The sequence below is a fragment of the Channa argus genome, chromosome 19, assembly GCF_033026475.1.
Source record: "Channa argus isolate prfri chromosome 19, Channa argus male v1.0, whole genome shotgun sequence".
Taxonomy (NCBI): Eukaryota; Metazoa; Chordata; class Actinopteri; order Anabantiformes; family Channidae; genus Channa; species Channa argus.
In genome coordinates this window covers 5,198,646-5,216,919 of record NC_090215.1, presented here as the reverse complement: position 1 = coordinate 5,216,919, position 18,274 = coordinate 5,198,646, and the positions used below count along the sequence as shown (strand labels likewise).

The window sequence follows — 18,274 nt, the reverse complement described above, 5'->3', positions numbered from 1 at the left end:
TACTTTATGTGTTTTTACAACTGTCTAAATGTGAATTTGCTCAGTTTTTTGGTGTTTGCAACACTGTCTCTTGCTCAGTGAGTGTTTTAACTCAAGAACTTGTATCTTTTTCGAGTTTTCATTTGCATACCTTTGCATTTGCTGTATTGCTTTAATAGCCCCCATTCAGTCTGTTGTTAGTGCCTGTCTTATTCTTTCCTTTGACAACCCACTTTAGTCATGAGGATCATTTAAAGTTTCTTCTAATTTACTGAAGTTGAGGAATGGTCTATTAAATAGTTTTGACAGTTTTATTTAACCTCTTTGACTCATAGCCTGTCATATTCAAACATACTAATCATGAAGCACAGGCAGTTCCTCCAATTATTTTTAAAAAGGTTTTAAAATACTAAATATTTGTAGTCTGTTCTTTTTCTTTAATAACTAATTGAGTTGCACAAACAAGCCACTCTAACCTCTGTCCCCTGGTGTTTCTTTGCACAGTGACCAACTACAATAATGTGGTGGAGGCCACCTCGGACTCAGATGATGAAGACAAGCTGCATATCGTGGAAGAGGAAGGCAGCCTGGCGGATGGGGCCGACTGTGACAGCGCTCTGCCAGATGATGATCACCCCAGGGAGCACTGCTGGGACCGAGGTGAGACCAGAAGCACATTCACAGGGCACGTTATTAGAGCCTCACATCCACACTGAATCATGCAAATATGCACCTTATCTTAACTATTTTTTGGGGATAATGGCACTTTGTTGAATACTTATCAGAAACACCTTTAGACATGTGGCAGTTTATTGGCACAGGACAAGGAATGTCTTAATGCCACTAATATAACCTTAAATTAAACTGACAAATACCTAATTTTCTTCATTTAAAGTATCAGTACAAATGACAACCTGAAATTTATATTTTTATGTTTGTCCTTTTACTATCAGTCCTGATATCATGAGTCTGACAAAGAGTGTTAAAACATTTTCTTATCTGCTCAGACAAAGCACACAAGTTAGAAAGTGCCTTTACCACTTAAAAGCATATGTGTTATGCAGCCACATTTTTGCTACGACATCAATTGTTTGTCGCCGTTTCATTTTGACCTCAGCTGACGTGATGCAGGCTAAGTTAAGAAATGTCCAGTTGACATCTGTACATGGTTAAGTACCAGGCTTTGTCTCATTGTGAAGCATAGAGTATAAGGAAACAGGTACTACATGTGGTGGATTTCCAACTATGGCAGGAAGCATGATATTAAACCAAGACAATGCCAGCAGAGGGAGAGACCTTCAAGTACAGATAATAGCCTCACATCCCAAGAGCCAATGAAGAGCTTTATGGTACGGGTGGGCATTGGACAGGCACCGTGAACTTCTTTTTACCTTCACCATGTGGAAGTGATGTCAGAGGCAGCTCTCTGCCACAGGAAAGGATGAAGTCACAGCCACTCCCCCCTGCCAAAAAAACAATTGCAGGAGCTAAAGGATGTTGGTCTTTCAACCTGTGCACAAGGCCTCCATGTTTCACTTCTGACCTAATACTACATGTGCAATTGTTTGTATATGTATGTGTGTGTCTGAGACACTTAGATTCAGTACATCATGTGCAACACAAGGCCATGTGTAACTGAGCCACAATAATAATTTTATTTTATACAGGTTTTGGCTGGATTTTTCATGCTTGGGACTGAGGGAAACTTTGATTTAGCAAGAGGTCAAGTTTGCAAACATATAGCGACCGATCAATGTCAGTTTATGGAGGGATTTTTTGACATTTCTCCCCAATAGGTTGACCTCCGTCAGTTTCACCTCCACATTGCACAGATACACTTAGACCAAAGACCCCTGCACTGTGTAGCCATTTATTCCTTAGAGTATGCTATCATGTTCATGCTCTACAGCTGTACCACCTTGCATAAAGGGAAAGTTTAAGGAAGAATAATAAAATTAGTTTGTCAAGGGCTCGTGTGTAAGAGGCTGGTTTTGAGGTTGGACATTTATTTAAGGCATTTATTTTTAAAAAGATGGATTGCAAAAGCAGAATGGAGATGAAGTAGGTCCTCCGACTCACTAGATGGGGCTGCACTCCTTTCTATGAGAGATAATACACGGATGAGTAACTGTAAATGCGGCGAGGATAAGATCTGTCTAAGGAAGTAGGCAGACACTCATAGGGCTTAGTTAAATGTATAGATGGCGTGATTAAACATCTACATAGCAGGGATAATCTCCTTAAAATAACACGGTTACGAGGATCCGCAATAATCTTATTTCTTCATGGCAATGAGCAACACTCATTATCCTAGTGAGGGGCAAGCTTCCTGCTCTCCACCCGAAGGGGAAAATCCGAGGTGGAAAGGCAGACCTTTTGACCGGGGGTATATCGTGGGGCAGGACAGAGTCGCTTGTTGGCCCACTTCTTGTAGCTTGAAACTGAACGTAGAAGGGATTGACGTGCCCTTTGCCAGGTGAGATGACAGCATTGTACCACAGGAGCAGCTGACAGAACCATGGCATCAACTTCCTGGGTGGAGAATAATGGTGGTTGAGATCCACCATATAAAAAGGAATAAAAGGGATAAGCCCAGTGACTGCAGATGGGAGGGAGTTTCTTTTGCATACTCCACCCAAACCACATTTCTTGATCACGTGGAGGGGTCTCGGACACCAAGACATAGGCTTGTCTCCAATTCCTGGTTCAGCCTATCGGATTGGCTGTTTGACTTGTGGATGAAAACCAGAAGACAAGTTGACTGAGATTCCTAGAAGACGGGAAAATTCTACCAGAACTTAGCTCTGAATTGGGGCCCTCGATCTGAGACTATGTCGCAGGGGAGGCCATGAATATGGAAGATGTGAGTGAGGAGAATGTCCGCAGTTTCAATGGAGGTGGGCAGCTTCAACAGGAGTATGAAGTGAGCCATTTTTGAGAAGCGGTTGATTACTGTGAGGATGGTGCTCATGCTATTAGAAGGGGGAAGTCCAATGATGATGTCCATACTGATGTGGGACCAAGGTCTAGTAGAGACAAGTAAGGGATGAAGAAGACCTCTGTTAAGATGTCAGGGTATCTTTGCCTGTGTGCACCGACATGCAGCAACGTACTCCTTGATGTCCTTGCCCATGGAGGGTCACCAAAACCATTCCGGGAAGCGCCAGGGCGACAGGTTAAGTTGGAGGTATGGCACCAATGGATGATTTTGGAGCGCAGATTCTCTGGAACATAAAGAAGATGATGGGGGACAAGTGGAAGCTGCCAGTGCTTGGGCAAGAGCTTTGATGACTTCTTCCTGAAGGTCAATTTTCACAGTGGCAAGACAAACAATGATTCTCCCGGTCATACATGCTGGACAAGGCATTAGCTTTTGCAATTTGTGGAGCCAGGGATGTATGAAAGGGATAACCCAAAACAGCCAAAGAAGAGGGCCCCCCAGGCCTGATGGGGGTACAAATGTTTAGCAGAGCAGAGATACTACAGATTCTTGTGGCCCGTGAGGACCATGAAGAGTTGTTTAGCTCCCTCCAACCAATGTCGCCACTCTTCCAAGGCCTACTTGACTGGCAGGAGCTCACACACACAAGTTTGTACCTTATTGTCCTCCTTAGAACACTGAGAAAGAACAGCTTCTACTCCAGTACCAGAGGCATCAACCTCCACAATGAACAGAAGATCGGAGTCTAGAAAGGTGATTATGGGGAGTGGGGAGAAGTAAGACTATTGAAGGCAGTGGCAGCTTAGGTAGACCACAAGAACTAGACCTTGGAGGATGTGAGTTGGTGGAGAGGTGCTGCTATGGATATGCATCCTTTTATGAAATGGCGGTAAAAGCTGGCGAATCCCAAAAACCTTTGAACTTGTCATTGAGAGTCAGGGGTCGGACAGCCTTTAATGGCCTGTACTTTTACTAGATCCATAGCTATCCTGCCTGGCGAGATGATGTATTCAAGAAAGGTGACAGTGGTGGCATGAATTTACATTTCTTTGCTTTGACAAATGGTTCTGGTTCTGGAAGAGGGGCTGGAGGACTGCCTTGACATGGTGGACATATTCAATCTCGGAGTGGGAGAAAATAAGTATATCATCAAGAACTACAAACACAAATTTGCATATCTGAGCAGATAGACAGATAATGTAGTGTCCTCCCTGACTTTACTGAGATGTTTCTTTTGCTGGACAGAAATGAACTCTATGACCCGATGTGCAACAGCAAAAACAAAGGCCCCGTTTGAGTCATCTGTTTGATTTGTACAAAACAGCATGAGGGCTGCAGGTGGAACTGAACCTCGTACTATGTAAGGAAGGCCCTGCAGGTTCTGGAGTCCCCTCTCAGGGTGGGAAGGAAAAGCTGTGGGTAAAGCTATGGTGGCAGCATCTGAAGCCACTGCGGGTTGGGTAATTGAAGCAGACCGATTAGTGATCGGTTTAAGCATTGCAATTATCTCCTTTAGACCTCACTCGTGCTTTAAAAGCGCTTTCTCAACATCAATGCGCCAACTAGCTGAGGAGCTGGGTCCATAATGGCCAGATTGAACTGTAAGGGGCGGGTTTTGGGTTTGGACCTAGTAAGGCACCAGACACAACTACTCAGTTTAAGAAATGTATTTATAAAAAAAAAAACCAGTTAGCAATAGCAGGATGGAGATGTAGTAGGCCCTCCGACTCATAGATGATACGGCACTCCAGTCAATGAGAGAGAATACATGGATGAGTAACTCAGCGATGATTTGTGGGATATGGAGTAAAGAATGAACAAGACTTACTAGAGTGAGTGGGGAGGAGAGTGGAGCCTGGAGGAGACGCAGGGGTTTATGGGGAAGAGTGGAGTATGGTCCTGGCATTAGGGGTAGATCCTTAAATGCAGAGAGGATGAGCTCCATATAAGGAAGTAGGCTGACACTCACATGGCTTGGTTAAATGTGTGCATGGCATGATTAAACATCTACATAGTGTGGTTAATCTCCTTAAAATAATATGGTTACAAGGATCCGTAATAATCGTAAATCTTTATGGGCAGGTAGCAGCACTCATTATCCTAGCATCATTCATATAGTCAACAACAGAGTCAATAGAGAGTGATAACTCACAGACAGAATCAGGTCATAAAACTTAACGTTGTCCAAACCATGGATAGAATGAAGTCGATGAAGGCTGGAAAGTCACGGTGAGAAAGCAGACAATATGGCAGCTCGGTAAGGGAACTGAGGAAGTATATAAACAGAAGAGTAAGAGCAGGTGAAACTGATTACTGGGAATTAGTAAAGCGGCATAAACGTGAAGGGACCAGAACAGGAAGGGTGTACAAAATAAAAGCCCGAAAGAGGAAGTAAAGTTAGCAATCCTGACATTGTAAACATTAAACACTCCAAAAGCATAACTAGTACTCTGTAACAGCTCAGTGCACTGGCTGCGCTCCACCGTTATGCTTGATCAGGCATATTTTCTTTCACTTGTACACACACAAACACACAGATGCACACACACATTCACACGTGCATTTCTTTTTCATACTCTTACTCTCTGTAGCCCATATCTCATACATCACGCAACATCTTTTTTGTCATTCTGGATATGACTGACTGAAACACAGGAAAGCCACAGTCTTTTAAACAAACACTTGCCTTATCTCTCATCCCTTCAATTCTCTCTCTGTTGGTTGCACTTCTGAAAACACAGTTGGGCAGCCTTGAAAAGTGACCACCACCCACTAATCTCATCAGTCTAGCCCATTCTGCTTAAAATTAAATCCTTGACCCGGCTTCTCCTAAGACTACCCTGCTCTAAAAGCAAACAGGTTTCCGGTGCTTTGCCACCTTTTTTAGTCATCTCACAATTTCTCTTGTTCTGCATCTTTCCTCTTGATTATATGGTATTATGGGCCCCCAGCTTGCTGTCGTTGCCGATTCCTCCTAAATGATAATGTTGTGTGGAGAAGCCTGGTGTTGCTGCAGTAAACTGCAGTGTGCTCTCCTGTAAGAACAGACTAACTAACTCCAGGGGGAAAAAAGGTAAAGAGACTGCTGACCTGGGATAGCTGTGCCCTTATATCTGAGTTGTAGAGCATGATTACATCTCAGAGAATGAGCAGGGTGGAGCTGGAGAGGTTTGATATAGTGAGTTGTCAATGCAACATAATAATAGCCAAAGGTTGGGTTTAACATAGCCTAAGGTTGCAGGATGAGCTGGTTGAATGTTGAGTGTATTTGACGGGTACTCACGCGGTACTGAATTATTCCAAGTAGCACTGAATTTGCCAGGCTCTCATACACAATGACACTTACTATTTCCTCACTGTTGGCCTAATCTAGCCTACTCTGCTCTGATGATTTTTATTAGAACTTGAGAAATTACAATTTATGGAGCAGGGATTTAGTCAACACACAGGAACACCTACATTCCTGTATGCAGTATGTCATGATGTAATGTTAAAAATGAGCCACCCTTCTGCAAAGGAAAATCTCTAGAGAGCAGGAAAGATTGTCCAGCGGAGACACACAGCACAAATATTTGATAGCACTAAGCCAAAGATAAGCAAATCATCCTAGATTAGGAAATACCTCAAAGCTATTCTCTAATTTACCTTCCTGTTGGTGGAAGATATATGTAACATCTTTACTAATGATTGTGGAATTATCCAAGCTGTTTGTGAGAACCCTTATCGGTGAGATGTCTCTCCCATACAAGATAGTATCTATGAACGGGTCTAGATGCACGACCACAGGAAACAGAGGTCGGTCAGGCCAGGAAATACATCATGGGACAGTGTATCATGTTGCATAGATGTGGCAGAAAATTATGAGAAAGGAATGAAGCAAAGACAAGATTGAGTGGTTTGGAGTTTTTTCTTCATATTGTGGTGTCATAAGATGTGAAATGAATAACTAACTAACTACCTTTTTAAGAGGGGAACTACAATATAGGGTCCTGTCACAACCTCACAGGAACTCACTTCTGGGGATTTTTAAAAAGATTTTCTACATGTGCAGTGATGCATTCACATACCTGCGTCAGCACATAAATGGCTTATGTGATGTTTCATGTCAGGGGAGCAGCTTGATAACACAGAGTCACTTCAGAGAGTCTGTGAACCCTCCTCCCTCAGCTATGTACTTAACAAAGAGCTGAGAGAGACAAGCGTACACACAGAGAGATGCAGAGAAAACAGCTTGTCATATCTTTGCACCACAGACCCCCAACTGGGACTCCAATTCTCACATATGCTCAACATTTTGTAGCCTAAAGGTTTGTGTGTTTGGATGCTACCTACAATCGGGGTTGGGAGCTAAACACTGTTGGATCAGCACTTTCCCAGATCCAGCAGAGGTTTTACATACCTTGCCGTCATAATCGTGAAAAAATATAAAACAATTAATTTAAAGTACTGGTTTGACACTATGAGAAAGATATCAGATATCACTGTGAAATGAATGCACACACACTCACACTACTACTGCTTAGTAAGCATCAGTAACACATGTCCATGGATGTTAATAATGCTGCAGAGGCCTTGTGAGAAAAGCTATGGGGTACAATCCTGACACTCCACTGTGGAATACAAATCCTGCATTCTGAGTTTCTCAGCAACTGTTTTAACTTTAACTTTTACATAAACAAATGTTCACCAGCAGCCACAACTTTTTTGTTGTTATCTCTCATTGGTTCTAGTAGGGAAGGGCTTTTGGAATCGTCTTGAATAACCATAGCAACAAATGTCTGTAGTCAAATTGTTAAGGTGCACCAGAGGAAGCCAGAGCAGGACGGAATGTCAGAGTACTGGTATTCAGTGTGCTTCTGAGTCATGAAGAACTACACCTGTTCCCATCTCAGAGGAGAACACAGCTGGCCCTAACTTTAAACAATCCTCAAAACACAATTCTCAGATCCTCACTAAACATGGGGATTGCTTACACCAATCCATAAAACATCTGCCTAAAAACACCACCACATTATCTGCAGTAGCCCAGCGTTGCTTTTAGCTGATAGCTCAGCCTTGTAATTATTCTTGGTAATGATACACATAAGCACACTAACATATCCACAAAGGAATAATACTCAGTTTAATCAGACACACTATACATGATCCGAGCATCCAATGCAGGAAGTGCTGGGTGAGCAGAGACAGAAAGACGGAAGGAAGCTTAAACTCCTAAACTCCAGCCTCAAGTTAGACTTGCCTATAGCTTGGTAGTTAGTGCTTGTTGGACTAGCTAGCTGGGATGTTGAGGAGGCCATGCTCAACTCTGATATGCAGACTTTCATTTAGTTGGATATTAAGCACAGTCCGAAAGCCAGGCCTCTTCAGAGAGCAGAACATGGTGTGTGCGTATGACCATGTGCGTGTGCCTCTTTGCCTGTGTGATATATAGCCACCACAGTACATCAGAATCAGATTTATCACCTAATTATCAGCCCCAGTCTCAACAAGTACCTTACCTAACATATTGTGAATAGAGGCTTGCCATTCACTTCTTACAAAGAGCTTGATGCTCATACAGTAACCTGTGGCCTATGATGCTAATTAGGTTTCTCATCCTTTTGTGAACAATAGCATTCAGGATGTTTATTTTTCCTAGTAGCACCACATGCCTCATTCCATGCTGGTGAACATGTCATAATCAAGAGCTTAGATTGTAAGATCCGGTTCATCCATAATGACACTCACTACAACAGTATTGGATTATCACATTTGATACATAAAGGTCAAGGTTTCATATGGATAGCCTACATCGACAAAAAAAGCATGTTAAGTCTTAAAGTAACAAGGTAATCAATAGTACGTTTTTTGCAGACATGACTGTAATCAGTGTATGTGTTTTTTTCCCAATCACAGTAAAGGAGGATTGTAGGTCAGATGGTGAGGATGAAGTGAGTACAGATGCACTGGTGGAGGAGATTCTCCAGCAACAAGACACAGCTGTTATCTACCCAGAGGCCCCAGAGGATGAGCCACAACGACAGGGCACCCCTGATGCCAGGGGCCATGATGAGAATGGTATGGGTCAGACTCAGTATTCACAGCGCATTCACACAAATGAATAAAAACGTTCTTATCAAAATTGTTTTTATGATCATCCCTTTCCACAAATACTGTTTTTTAATTGCTTTAAATGCCATTCATATATAAATCCATAGCACACATAAGTAAAGTGCAGTGTCCCCACATAGCACACTAAAGTACAAACTAAAATTCCACCTGAGAGCTCACAGTCACTGAGCTCTCACACTATTATTGCACCTACCCTGTAATTACTAGCCCCCTGGGGATGGCTCTACCTGCTCCCTGTCTCACTTCAGGTGTTAACTCCACCCCATTAATGCCACTCTCCAACATCATTACACAGACCGCTATTTGTTAAGTGCAGCACACAGGCCCCATTATGGCTTCGAGGCTTTTGGCTTTTACCTGCCACCAAAGAGTGGAAAAAGGGATTTGGGGAGGGGGAGGGGAACAGCAGCACCTGAGTAAATTTGTCACGTCTGTGCAAGGTCTAACTCACAGCTACCTGGGTGATAATGTGCGCTACATTCTCATCCTGAGGCCCTCACCTGTCCCACAGGAACTTAATACATCACCTGTTAACAAAGTAATGCTTAACTGTGTGGGAGCCAGGCAACTGAGACCCTCTGTTAAGCAGCTTGGATCAAGGCAGGCGGCTGTTGTTTACCAAGCTCACTTTTTCTTATATGTGTGGGTGTTTTTGAAGCACACAATAGGCAATCAAATGATGGAATTTCAAGCATGTGAAAGTTGTAATTGCTGGGCTTTGTGTCTGTAAGAAGTAAAAATAAAATGTAGTTTGGCATTGGCAATCTTAGTACCTTGTTTCTACATATGCATTGCAACAGATCACTAATCAGCTTTTGTCCATTTGGTTACCTGGGTGCTGTTTACCTGTGGGGGAGGATCTTTCAGTGATTGGTGAAATAGCAGAGGAGTGTTAGTCAGGCTGGCCATGTGTAACATCAAAGAGTCCTCCCTATTGACTGTGTGTTTTTAACCCCTTCCTCTGCTCCTCACTTCCTTTTTCAACTCTCTCCTTTTGTGTTTCCTACCAGGGACCCCTGATTCGTTCTCTCAGCTGCTCACCTGCCCGTACTGTGCACGTGGCTACAAGCGTTACAGCTCTCTGAAGGAACACATTAAGTACCGGCACGAGCAGACCGAAGAGAGCTTCAGCTGTTCCGAGTGCAGCTACAGCTTTGCATACCGTGCTCAACTAGAGAGGCATATGACGGTCCACAAGGGCGGACAGGTAAAGTGACTGCAACACTAGTCACTAGGGCTGGATACTGAAGAAACATATTCTTATGTTTAATGGTTTCAATATTTTATATGCTCCTATTGTTGTAAAATATAAGTGAAAATGCACCTTTTTACAAGCTTTACTTTGTTGTATATAAATACCTAATGAACGTAGATGATTTGTCAATCCTTTAGAGATGTTACCAAAGCGTTCTAATGATCTGGCAGTATATGCTCATTTTCATAACCATTTGCAAGAGTGGTTGATATTTATAGTGTTTTAATTTTTATATGTTATTACTTATATGGATCAGTCTAAACTAGACATTTTCATTTTTAAATACTCGTTCAGTGGCATACTGCTTATGTAGTGTTGTTGTAACTATGTACCGAGAGATTCTAAATTATGCAAACCAAACATGTAAGCTTTAGCAGCTCATTTTCAAACATGATAAATAAATATGAACTTTTGCCCTACATTGATTAAAGACATTGTGACGTGAAGTAGTAACAGTTCAAAGGTAGTGTTTTCATTGTACATCTCACTGAATGACCCCTCTCACCTCGTCTGACAGAGACACATCACACAGTCGGGAGGCAATCGTAAATTCAAGTGCACTGAATGTGGCAAGGCATTTAAATACAAGCATCATCTGAAGGAGCACCTACGCATCCACAGTGGTGAGTGGTCACCTCCTGTCACCATGGCAGCATTCTGTGTCTTTATGGGTGTGTACATGTGCCAGAGCTGGTCTAGTATACACATCTTTGCTGATTAATTGATGATTCTTTGTTGCCACAGATGCTTCAGTCTCTATTGCATCAATATTTATGTTTTATGTATGTTTTAGCCAGTTCCCTCTATTTGAATATCCTTCATTCTATTTCAGTCCATTGTTTGCTCTTCCTTAATGTGCTGTAATTGTGTTTCTTTTGGCATTATGGGACAACAATTAGAAAAGGGCATTTCCCTAAGGTGCCATTACATCAGCGTTTAAGCATCGTTGAAATGCATTAGAGCTTTTTCCTGCCTTCCTAGCTTTCTTATGTAGCTTCATTCACTAATGGAAATCTGTTTCTCTCTCTCCCTCCACCACTTTCTTGCTCCCTGTTATGAATGCTGTGGTTTTATTCAGGGGAAAAACCATATGAGTGCTCCAACTGCAAGAAGCGATTCTCCCACTCAGGCTCATACAGCTCCCACATCAGTAGTAAGAAGTGCATAAGCATCATCTCAGTTAACGGCAGATCACGCTTGGGGAACGCCAAAACCCAGACCCAGGCTCCATCACCAGTGCTGACCACACCGCCCTCAGTGCTCCACACCCAGATTAGAGAAAAGTTGGAGCATAGCAAACCCCTGCAGCTGCCCCTTAATAAGATCAAGACTGAGCCTATGGACTACGAGTATAAGCCAACAGTGATAACATCCCCAGCTGTCGCCACCATGAATGGTGGGGTTTTCAGTGGAGGTGCCACAGCTCCTCTGCAGGGCACAGTGCAAGCTGTGGTCCTGCCCACTGTGGGGCTAGTGTCACCCATCAGCATCAACTTGGCAGACCTGCAGAATGCTCTCAAAGTGGCAGTGGATGGTAACGTCATTCGCCAGGTGCTGGAAAACAATGCCAAAGGCCAGGGGCTTACCACAGGGTTAACCACGGGAACGCTCCACTCCCCACAGCAGCAACTCATCTCAGCCATTAGCCTGCCTATTGTGGGTCAGGACGGAAATGCAAAAATCATTATTAACTGCAGTTTGGAACCCAACCAGGGCCAGCTTACAGCGCAAAACCTGAAAAAAGAGCCTGAACCAGTTTCACCGGTTCAGACCACTGACACCTTCAAGTCCCAGAAACTCCCAGAAGACCTTACATTTAGAGGGATAAGACCCAATGAGACTAAAGAAAAAGAGGAAAAGACCACTAAGACTTGTCTCCTGTGTGATAACTGTCCTGGTGGGCTGGAAGCACTCCATGCCCTCAAACACTGCAAGAAAGATTGTCTCAGGCTGAATGGAGGAGGCCTGGATAAATCTGAATCTGCTGTTGCTGCCCTGCTCACAGAGGGAGGACTCTGCAACCAGCCCAAGAACCTCTTGTCGCTCCTCAAGGCTTATTTTGCCCTAAATGCAGAGCCCACCAAGGATGAGCTGGCCAAGATATCGGACTCAGTCAGTTTGCCAATTCATGTGGTTAAGAAGTGGTTTGACAAAATGCAGGAGGGTCAGATATCATTGGGTGCCCCAACACCCCCCTCAGAGGACGAGGACATCTATGAAGCTAACAGTGTGGTTTCTCTGGTTCCAGGGAAAGATATGGTCACTATGAGCCCTTCCGTGATCCAGGACAGCCCTACAGAAGCCACCCCAGCTGAGAGTAAAGGTGGCCATAGCTCACCAGCCTCCCCCTCACCACTAAACCTGACAGCTGGCAGTCCCATCCCAGATCATCCACCCCAGACCACCGAGGGACCCCTAGACCTGTCGCTCCCAAAGCCCGCCAGAGAGGAAGCAGACAGAGTTGTGGCTAAAGCCTGCGTTTACCCCTCTCTTTTCTCTGGGTCCACCAATGAGGATGAACCCCTAAATTTAACTTGCACAAAGAAAGACGCATCACCACTCTCAGCCATGGGCAATGTTGCACTGTACACCAACCAGCTAAGTGGCAAACCCCTCGATATTGTGACCACAATGCAATGCCTAAAGGCACTAGCTGCCAACAACAAACAGACTATTCTAATTCCCCAGCTGGCTTACACCTATACCACTACAGCAAACAGCCCTGCAGGGACAGAGATGCATGAAACCATCCACCTCAACGAAGTGAAGGTGTGAAACATTGCTCTCCCAATTTAGCAACTGTTAACATTATAGATGACATTTTGAGAATTGGATGATAAGATTGATATATCCGAATGCTAAATAATAAGCTATGACCTGCAGCCAGTTAAGCACAGCACACAAATGGTAGAAGGAAAACTGCTAGCTGGGCTTTGTCTCCAAAGGTCACAAAATTCACCTTCACAGCTTTATCATCTTAGAGGTAAGGTAGTGGTTAACAGCAGAACACAGTTTTGAATTAGAAGTCATTTTTTGTAAATCAATTTAAAACAATTGGCAGTGCGGGAAATGAACCAGTGTATATCCCAGTGCCCATTTTGAGAAGCAAAGGGACTGAAATCAAGTCTGCTTTCGTCTTTTTGAAGCGATTAGTCAAACCCTTCTCCAGGCCATTACTTCTTGTTGTCTAAACCCACTAGAACATAATAGATAGTCTGAAGGCATTGGAAATCTAATCAATAAGTCATATATAGAAATGTCAGAATTCAGCTCTTTGCAAAAATGATAGTCCTTAATAGTTCTTCATTGTGTAGATACTTAATGGGCTTATAATGATGGATGTAGATCTCACTGTATGTGAGTGATCTTCCTGTGCTGTCACCCAGAGGACATGATGCTGCACTTTACTGCAGAGCCTCTATTGATCTGCTGGAATCTGTTTAAACACCACACCTTTGCCTGCCTCATTGATTTATTGTTGTTGTATTATACTTTAGTGTTAAGTGGATTGGCATAGACCTGCCTTGTAAAAAAAGAGAACCATGTGTATATCTGTTCCTTAATAATGGCTCACATCCTCTTTCCCTGGATCAGTGGATGAGCTCTACCAGTCCAGGGACACAACAAAGTTAAAGATGTGCTCATAAGTGAACAGTATCAGGGAGAGGAAAATATTGGTAAAGAATCCAGAGAGAACTATGAGTAGAGTATGACGACAGGGCAGCATTCCATTCAAAGTGCACATACACACTCAATGGTATTCTGTTTTCTAAGTGGTGGACTGTGTTTTTGCTGAAAAAGAGACAGAAAACATCACATTGAATTACCATTGGTGCATTAACATGATTTTTCAAATTCTTCAGGAGGAGAGACAGGACACAGGCTCAGAGGGCCTGTCTACCATGGAGGAGCAGAATGACTCAGACTCTGGCCCTCCAAGGAAGAAGATGAAGAAGACGGAAAGCGGAATGTACGCCTGCGACCTGTGTGACAAGATCTTCCAGAAAAGCAGCTCACTGCTGAGACACAAATACGAACACACGGGTAAATAGAAATTCTCATTGTTTCCCAAGCCCACAGACAAACACAGCAAACCACAGATGGAGTGAATAAAGAAAAAAGCAACAACAAAAAATGCAGAAACAGAACATGTCTCACCATCACTCACTGTTGGGTCCTGGGAAAGATGAGTCAGAGAGTAAGAGAAGGGGGATTTTCGGCTATAGTGTAAAGAAGGGTGGACACCTCTATTCCAGCAGGTATTACTCAACATGCACAGAAGAGGTCTGAGAATTTCTTTCCGCCAACTCCCCACCTCTGCTCTGCCAGCTTCTTATGTGAAGCACCAAATGTTGCAACAGGCAAGCTCTGGTAGTGATTTGCATTGCTCTGGGATGATGACTCCATGGCCAATCTCAGGTCAATGCTCTGAGAGGCGTTTTAGCTTTTTTCTCTTTATTACTCTGATACCTGGCTTGTAACCACTGTTTTTAGCTCCAAATGACCTCATCCTAGGTGAAGCTAGCTGCTCTCTGCCTGGATAAAGTTTCCTTGGTGGTTTTCAAGCTCAGTTGTGATTTTGTTGTATTGTTTTGAATGTTCTCCTTGGATACATCAATGATAGATATTGTTAGGGGATTCTCGAGTTTTGGGGGGGGACTCACTGTGTGTTTATTGTTTTCCGCCAACGCCTGTGTTTTTTTACCTCACCAGAATTTCCATTTTTGATTTATATATTGACTCTTGTTTATTTTTTTCTTTCTTTGCAGGAAAGCGACCTCACGAGTGTGGCATCTGCAGCAAGGCCTTCAAACACAAACACCATTTGATTGAACACATGAGACTCCACTCGGGCGAGAAACCATACCAGTGTGACAAGTGCGGCAAGCGCTTCTCCCACTCGGGCTCGTACTCTCAGCACATGAACCACCGCTACTCCTACTGCAAGAAGGAGACACAGAACCAAGGCGGAGGCCGGGGGAGCCCAGAGGAGGATGGCGAGGCCCAGGCTGAGATGGAGACCCTGAGCCAGGTGCAGAGGCAGCACTTGGCCCCCTCCCATCTGGACTCAGATGAACGCGGGAGTAGCACCAGAGACGACGAGGAAAGCGAAGAGGAGGAGGAGGAAGGTGCAGTGTACATGGACGACATCCAGGTGGTTCAGATAGGGGATGAAGGAGGGGATGAGGAGGAGGAGGAGGAAGAGCAAGAGGAGAGGAATGAGGAGGAGATAGAGAGAGTAGTCGTGGAAGCGGAAGAGGAGGAGGAGGAGGAGGAGGAGCAGAAAACAGAGAGAGAAATGAATGCAGAGGAAGAGGACATGATGGATACAGAAGGAGAGGTGACGGAAGAGGGCGAAGCAGAGGGCAAGGACACAGAGCGGAGCAGAGGGGAAACAAAAAGGAACGTGGTTTCTGAAGAGGAGAATAAGACACCACAGGAGAGAGGAGACACTGACTGAGAGAGGAGGCAGACTCCTCCATGAGACACAATCAGATCTTTCCTCCCCGCGCAGAGGAAGAATGCAGGAGATGATGTCTGGTCACGCTGACAGTTTATTTCAGTTCACTACTGTGTAAAAATCCAGGTGTGCCTGAAAAAATACTAGTGACTTTTCCACAGGAGAACAATTTCTCATTGTTAGAAAATTTGTAAAGAAAACAATGAAGACAAACACAAATTTTAACAAACAAAAGAAATGCATTATACAGACTTTGGAAGCTAGAGCCGACATGTTTTAGGTAATGTTTTATTACTAAAACAACTTGGGTCATTTCTTTTTATCAGTGTTACTAATTTTATCACTCATATTTTAACCTTTAAAACTGTACAGTTGGGAGATATTTCTATACCTTTTTATTGCCAATGAACAAAAAAGTCAGTATTTTATTAAGTTGGAAGGAAAATAAGAAAAATCCTGTGCACTACAAGTGGCTTGGTTTACCTATGGATTGAGCAGTTGAGTTGTGTTGTCTACCCTTCAGTATTACTGCACTAAATATATCATGCCACCATGCTAGCAGATGTTAGCATTCTTTTTTTTCCTCTATTGTTTTGAGTGGATTGTGAGCCTTAAGAAGTAAAATATCAGAAGCCGGACAGGTCTTTTCAGTTCCTTTTAGATCTTGTAGACACATTATTGTCAAAGTGTCTTATCGAAATCAGTGTTTTATGGAAATAGTTTGATATTTTGGGAAATTAGTTTTTCACTCTTTTTAAGAGAATTAGAATAGATTGAGATGACCCTTGCATCTGTATGAGAAATATATGGCTACAAGCTGCATTTGCTTAGCTTGGCATGGAGACTGGAATATGGGGAAACAGCAAGGCAGCCCAAGGTAGAAATGTTGACCTGAGTTTCTAGTGATCCACACTCATGTTTTGCTGATACCAGGAATGCATGTATAAGCTGTAATGCTAAAGCAAGCGAACTATCACCTGGCTGTTGTGCCATATGTACTAGAAAAATATGAAAGTCAAGGCGTCTTCTCATCTAACTCTTACATAGAAATATAGAATATAAACATGGGTTCCCAAAATGTCACATTGTTACTTTAAACGTTGAGGGTAATCAGATCGGGGATGCAGAAAACTGTCAGACCCTTCCTATACATACCCCCCTACTTTGAGCCTTATGCAAAAACACAAACTAAAACAAAAGAAACATGCATATCAAAAGTGCCATTGAATATTGCTCTTGAAGCTTAGAAACTATGATCAGGTCTTGCCGGGTCCCAGATCAACCAATAAACCGGAACACTGTTGACTTTGGCGTGCCACCATACCTGAGAGAGTAGAACTTTAGCCTAACATATATATATGTCTCATAGATTTAGATGAGTTGCTTTCATTTTTTCTCTGAGCAACTAAATCAATTACAATATGATATGATTTCTAATTGTTAACTGTGTCCTGCCTTTTTCAGAGCTCATTCAGTGCACTTGTTGAACGCACCATAAATGCTCAGATGTCTTTTCAGGTAACAAAATGTAGGCAAATATGAATCCCAGGAGTTTAATTCAACAAAGTATTATTTTTTGTCTCTTATGTTGTTTTATGTTCTGTTTTAGTGTGTGTACTGTATGTGTTCAGCAATGACAGTATTATCCCCACCCCCAATGAAATGGGTATGTCTGGTTAGTCATAGAGAACTTTTATATTTATGTGTCTTATTTTTTATATTTCTTTGTGGTTATTTATTACACTATGTAGTGTACAATACTGTAGTTTGTATTAATACGATAATATATTTTAGTATGGGAAAAAGATTCAAATGCAAATAATACAAGCCTGGAAAATGAGACTCCGGCATACTGAAGTATGTTTTTCGAACAAACAAAATTCTGTTTTTTCTCTGGAAAAAAAGAAACTCGCACCCTGCAAGCCTAAAAATTGGAACCTGTGACCTCTCTGCATACATTCTTATATTGGTTTAGTTTTCGTTGCCCTTAATATGAAGCTACTGAACTTTTGAAAACTAATTGTATGTCTAATAGCATGAGTGTGTGCTGTTGTATTGAAGGATAATCCTTAACCACACAAACTCTCCCTTTTGCCAAGCCAAAATAATATTGACATTCTTATGTTTTATTTGTGCCAATTTGTTACTTTATGTTTTAGTGTCAAGACCGCACCACTTTTATACCCCTCCCCCTTTTAACATCTTCTTTTTTTTATAGTGATTGTTTTTCTTTTCTTTTTTTATGACTCCCCATCTCACAATAAAAAGCATCAATTACAAGCTGTTCGATTTGTTATTATATTGTAATTGAGAGTTTTAAAATCACACAATATTAGTTGTTTTTTGCATTGCAGTAAGGACCCACTCAAAAGTCTTTACCAGCTCCCTACAAAAAATTGTGTAATTCACTTTCTCTCATGTTCAGAGAAATACTCATAAATATCATTATGAAAAGAAATGCTTTGGAAGTCCACTATCAGATCTGTTTTGCATTACAGAGAACAGCGGTAAAAATTGTTAAATACTT

The 18,274-nt window shown here is 42.6% G+C and overlaps 1 protein-coding gene across 4 annotated transcripts in view; it reads left to right on the top strand.

Moving 5' to 3' along the window:
* zeb1b (zinc finger E-box binding homeobox 1b) overlaps positions 1–18,027 on the top strand; it is a 49,430-nt gene extending 31,403 nt beyond the window's left edge. For all 4 annotated transcript variants that reach the window (XM_067487051.1, XM_067487053.1, XM_067487049.1 and 1 more), the window contains exons 2-8: positions 484–639; positions 8,816–8,977; positions 10,042–10,238; positions 10,804–10,909; positions 11,365–13,055; positions 14,150–14,330; positions 15,056–18,027. In XM_067487051.1, the coding sequence (XP_067343152.1) occupies positions 484–639; positions 8,816–8,977; positions 10,042–10,238; positions 10,804–10,909; positions 11,365–13,055; positions 14,150–14,330; positions 15,056–15,747 (3,185 nt within the window). In that variant the 3' untranslated portion in view covers positions 15,748–18,027. The remainder of the gene's footprint in view (positions 1–483; positions 640–8,815; positions 8,978–10,041; positions 10,239–10,803; positions 10,910–11,364; positions 13,056–14,149; positions 14,331–15,055) is intronic.
* Positions 18,028–18,274: the final 247 nt, after the last annotated feature.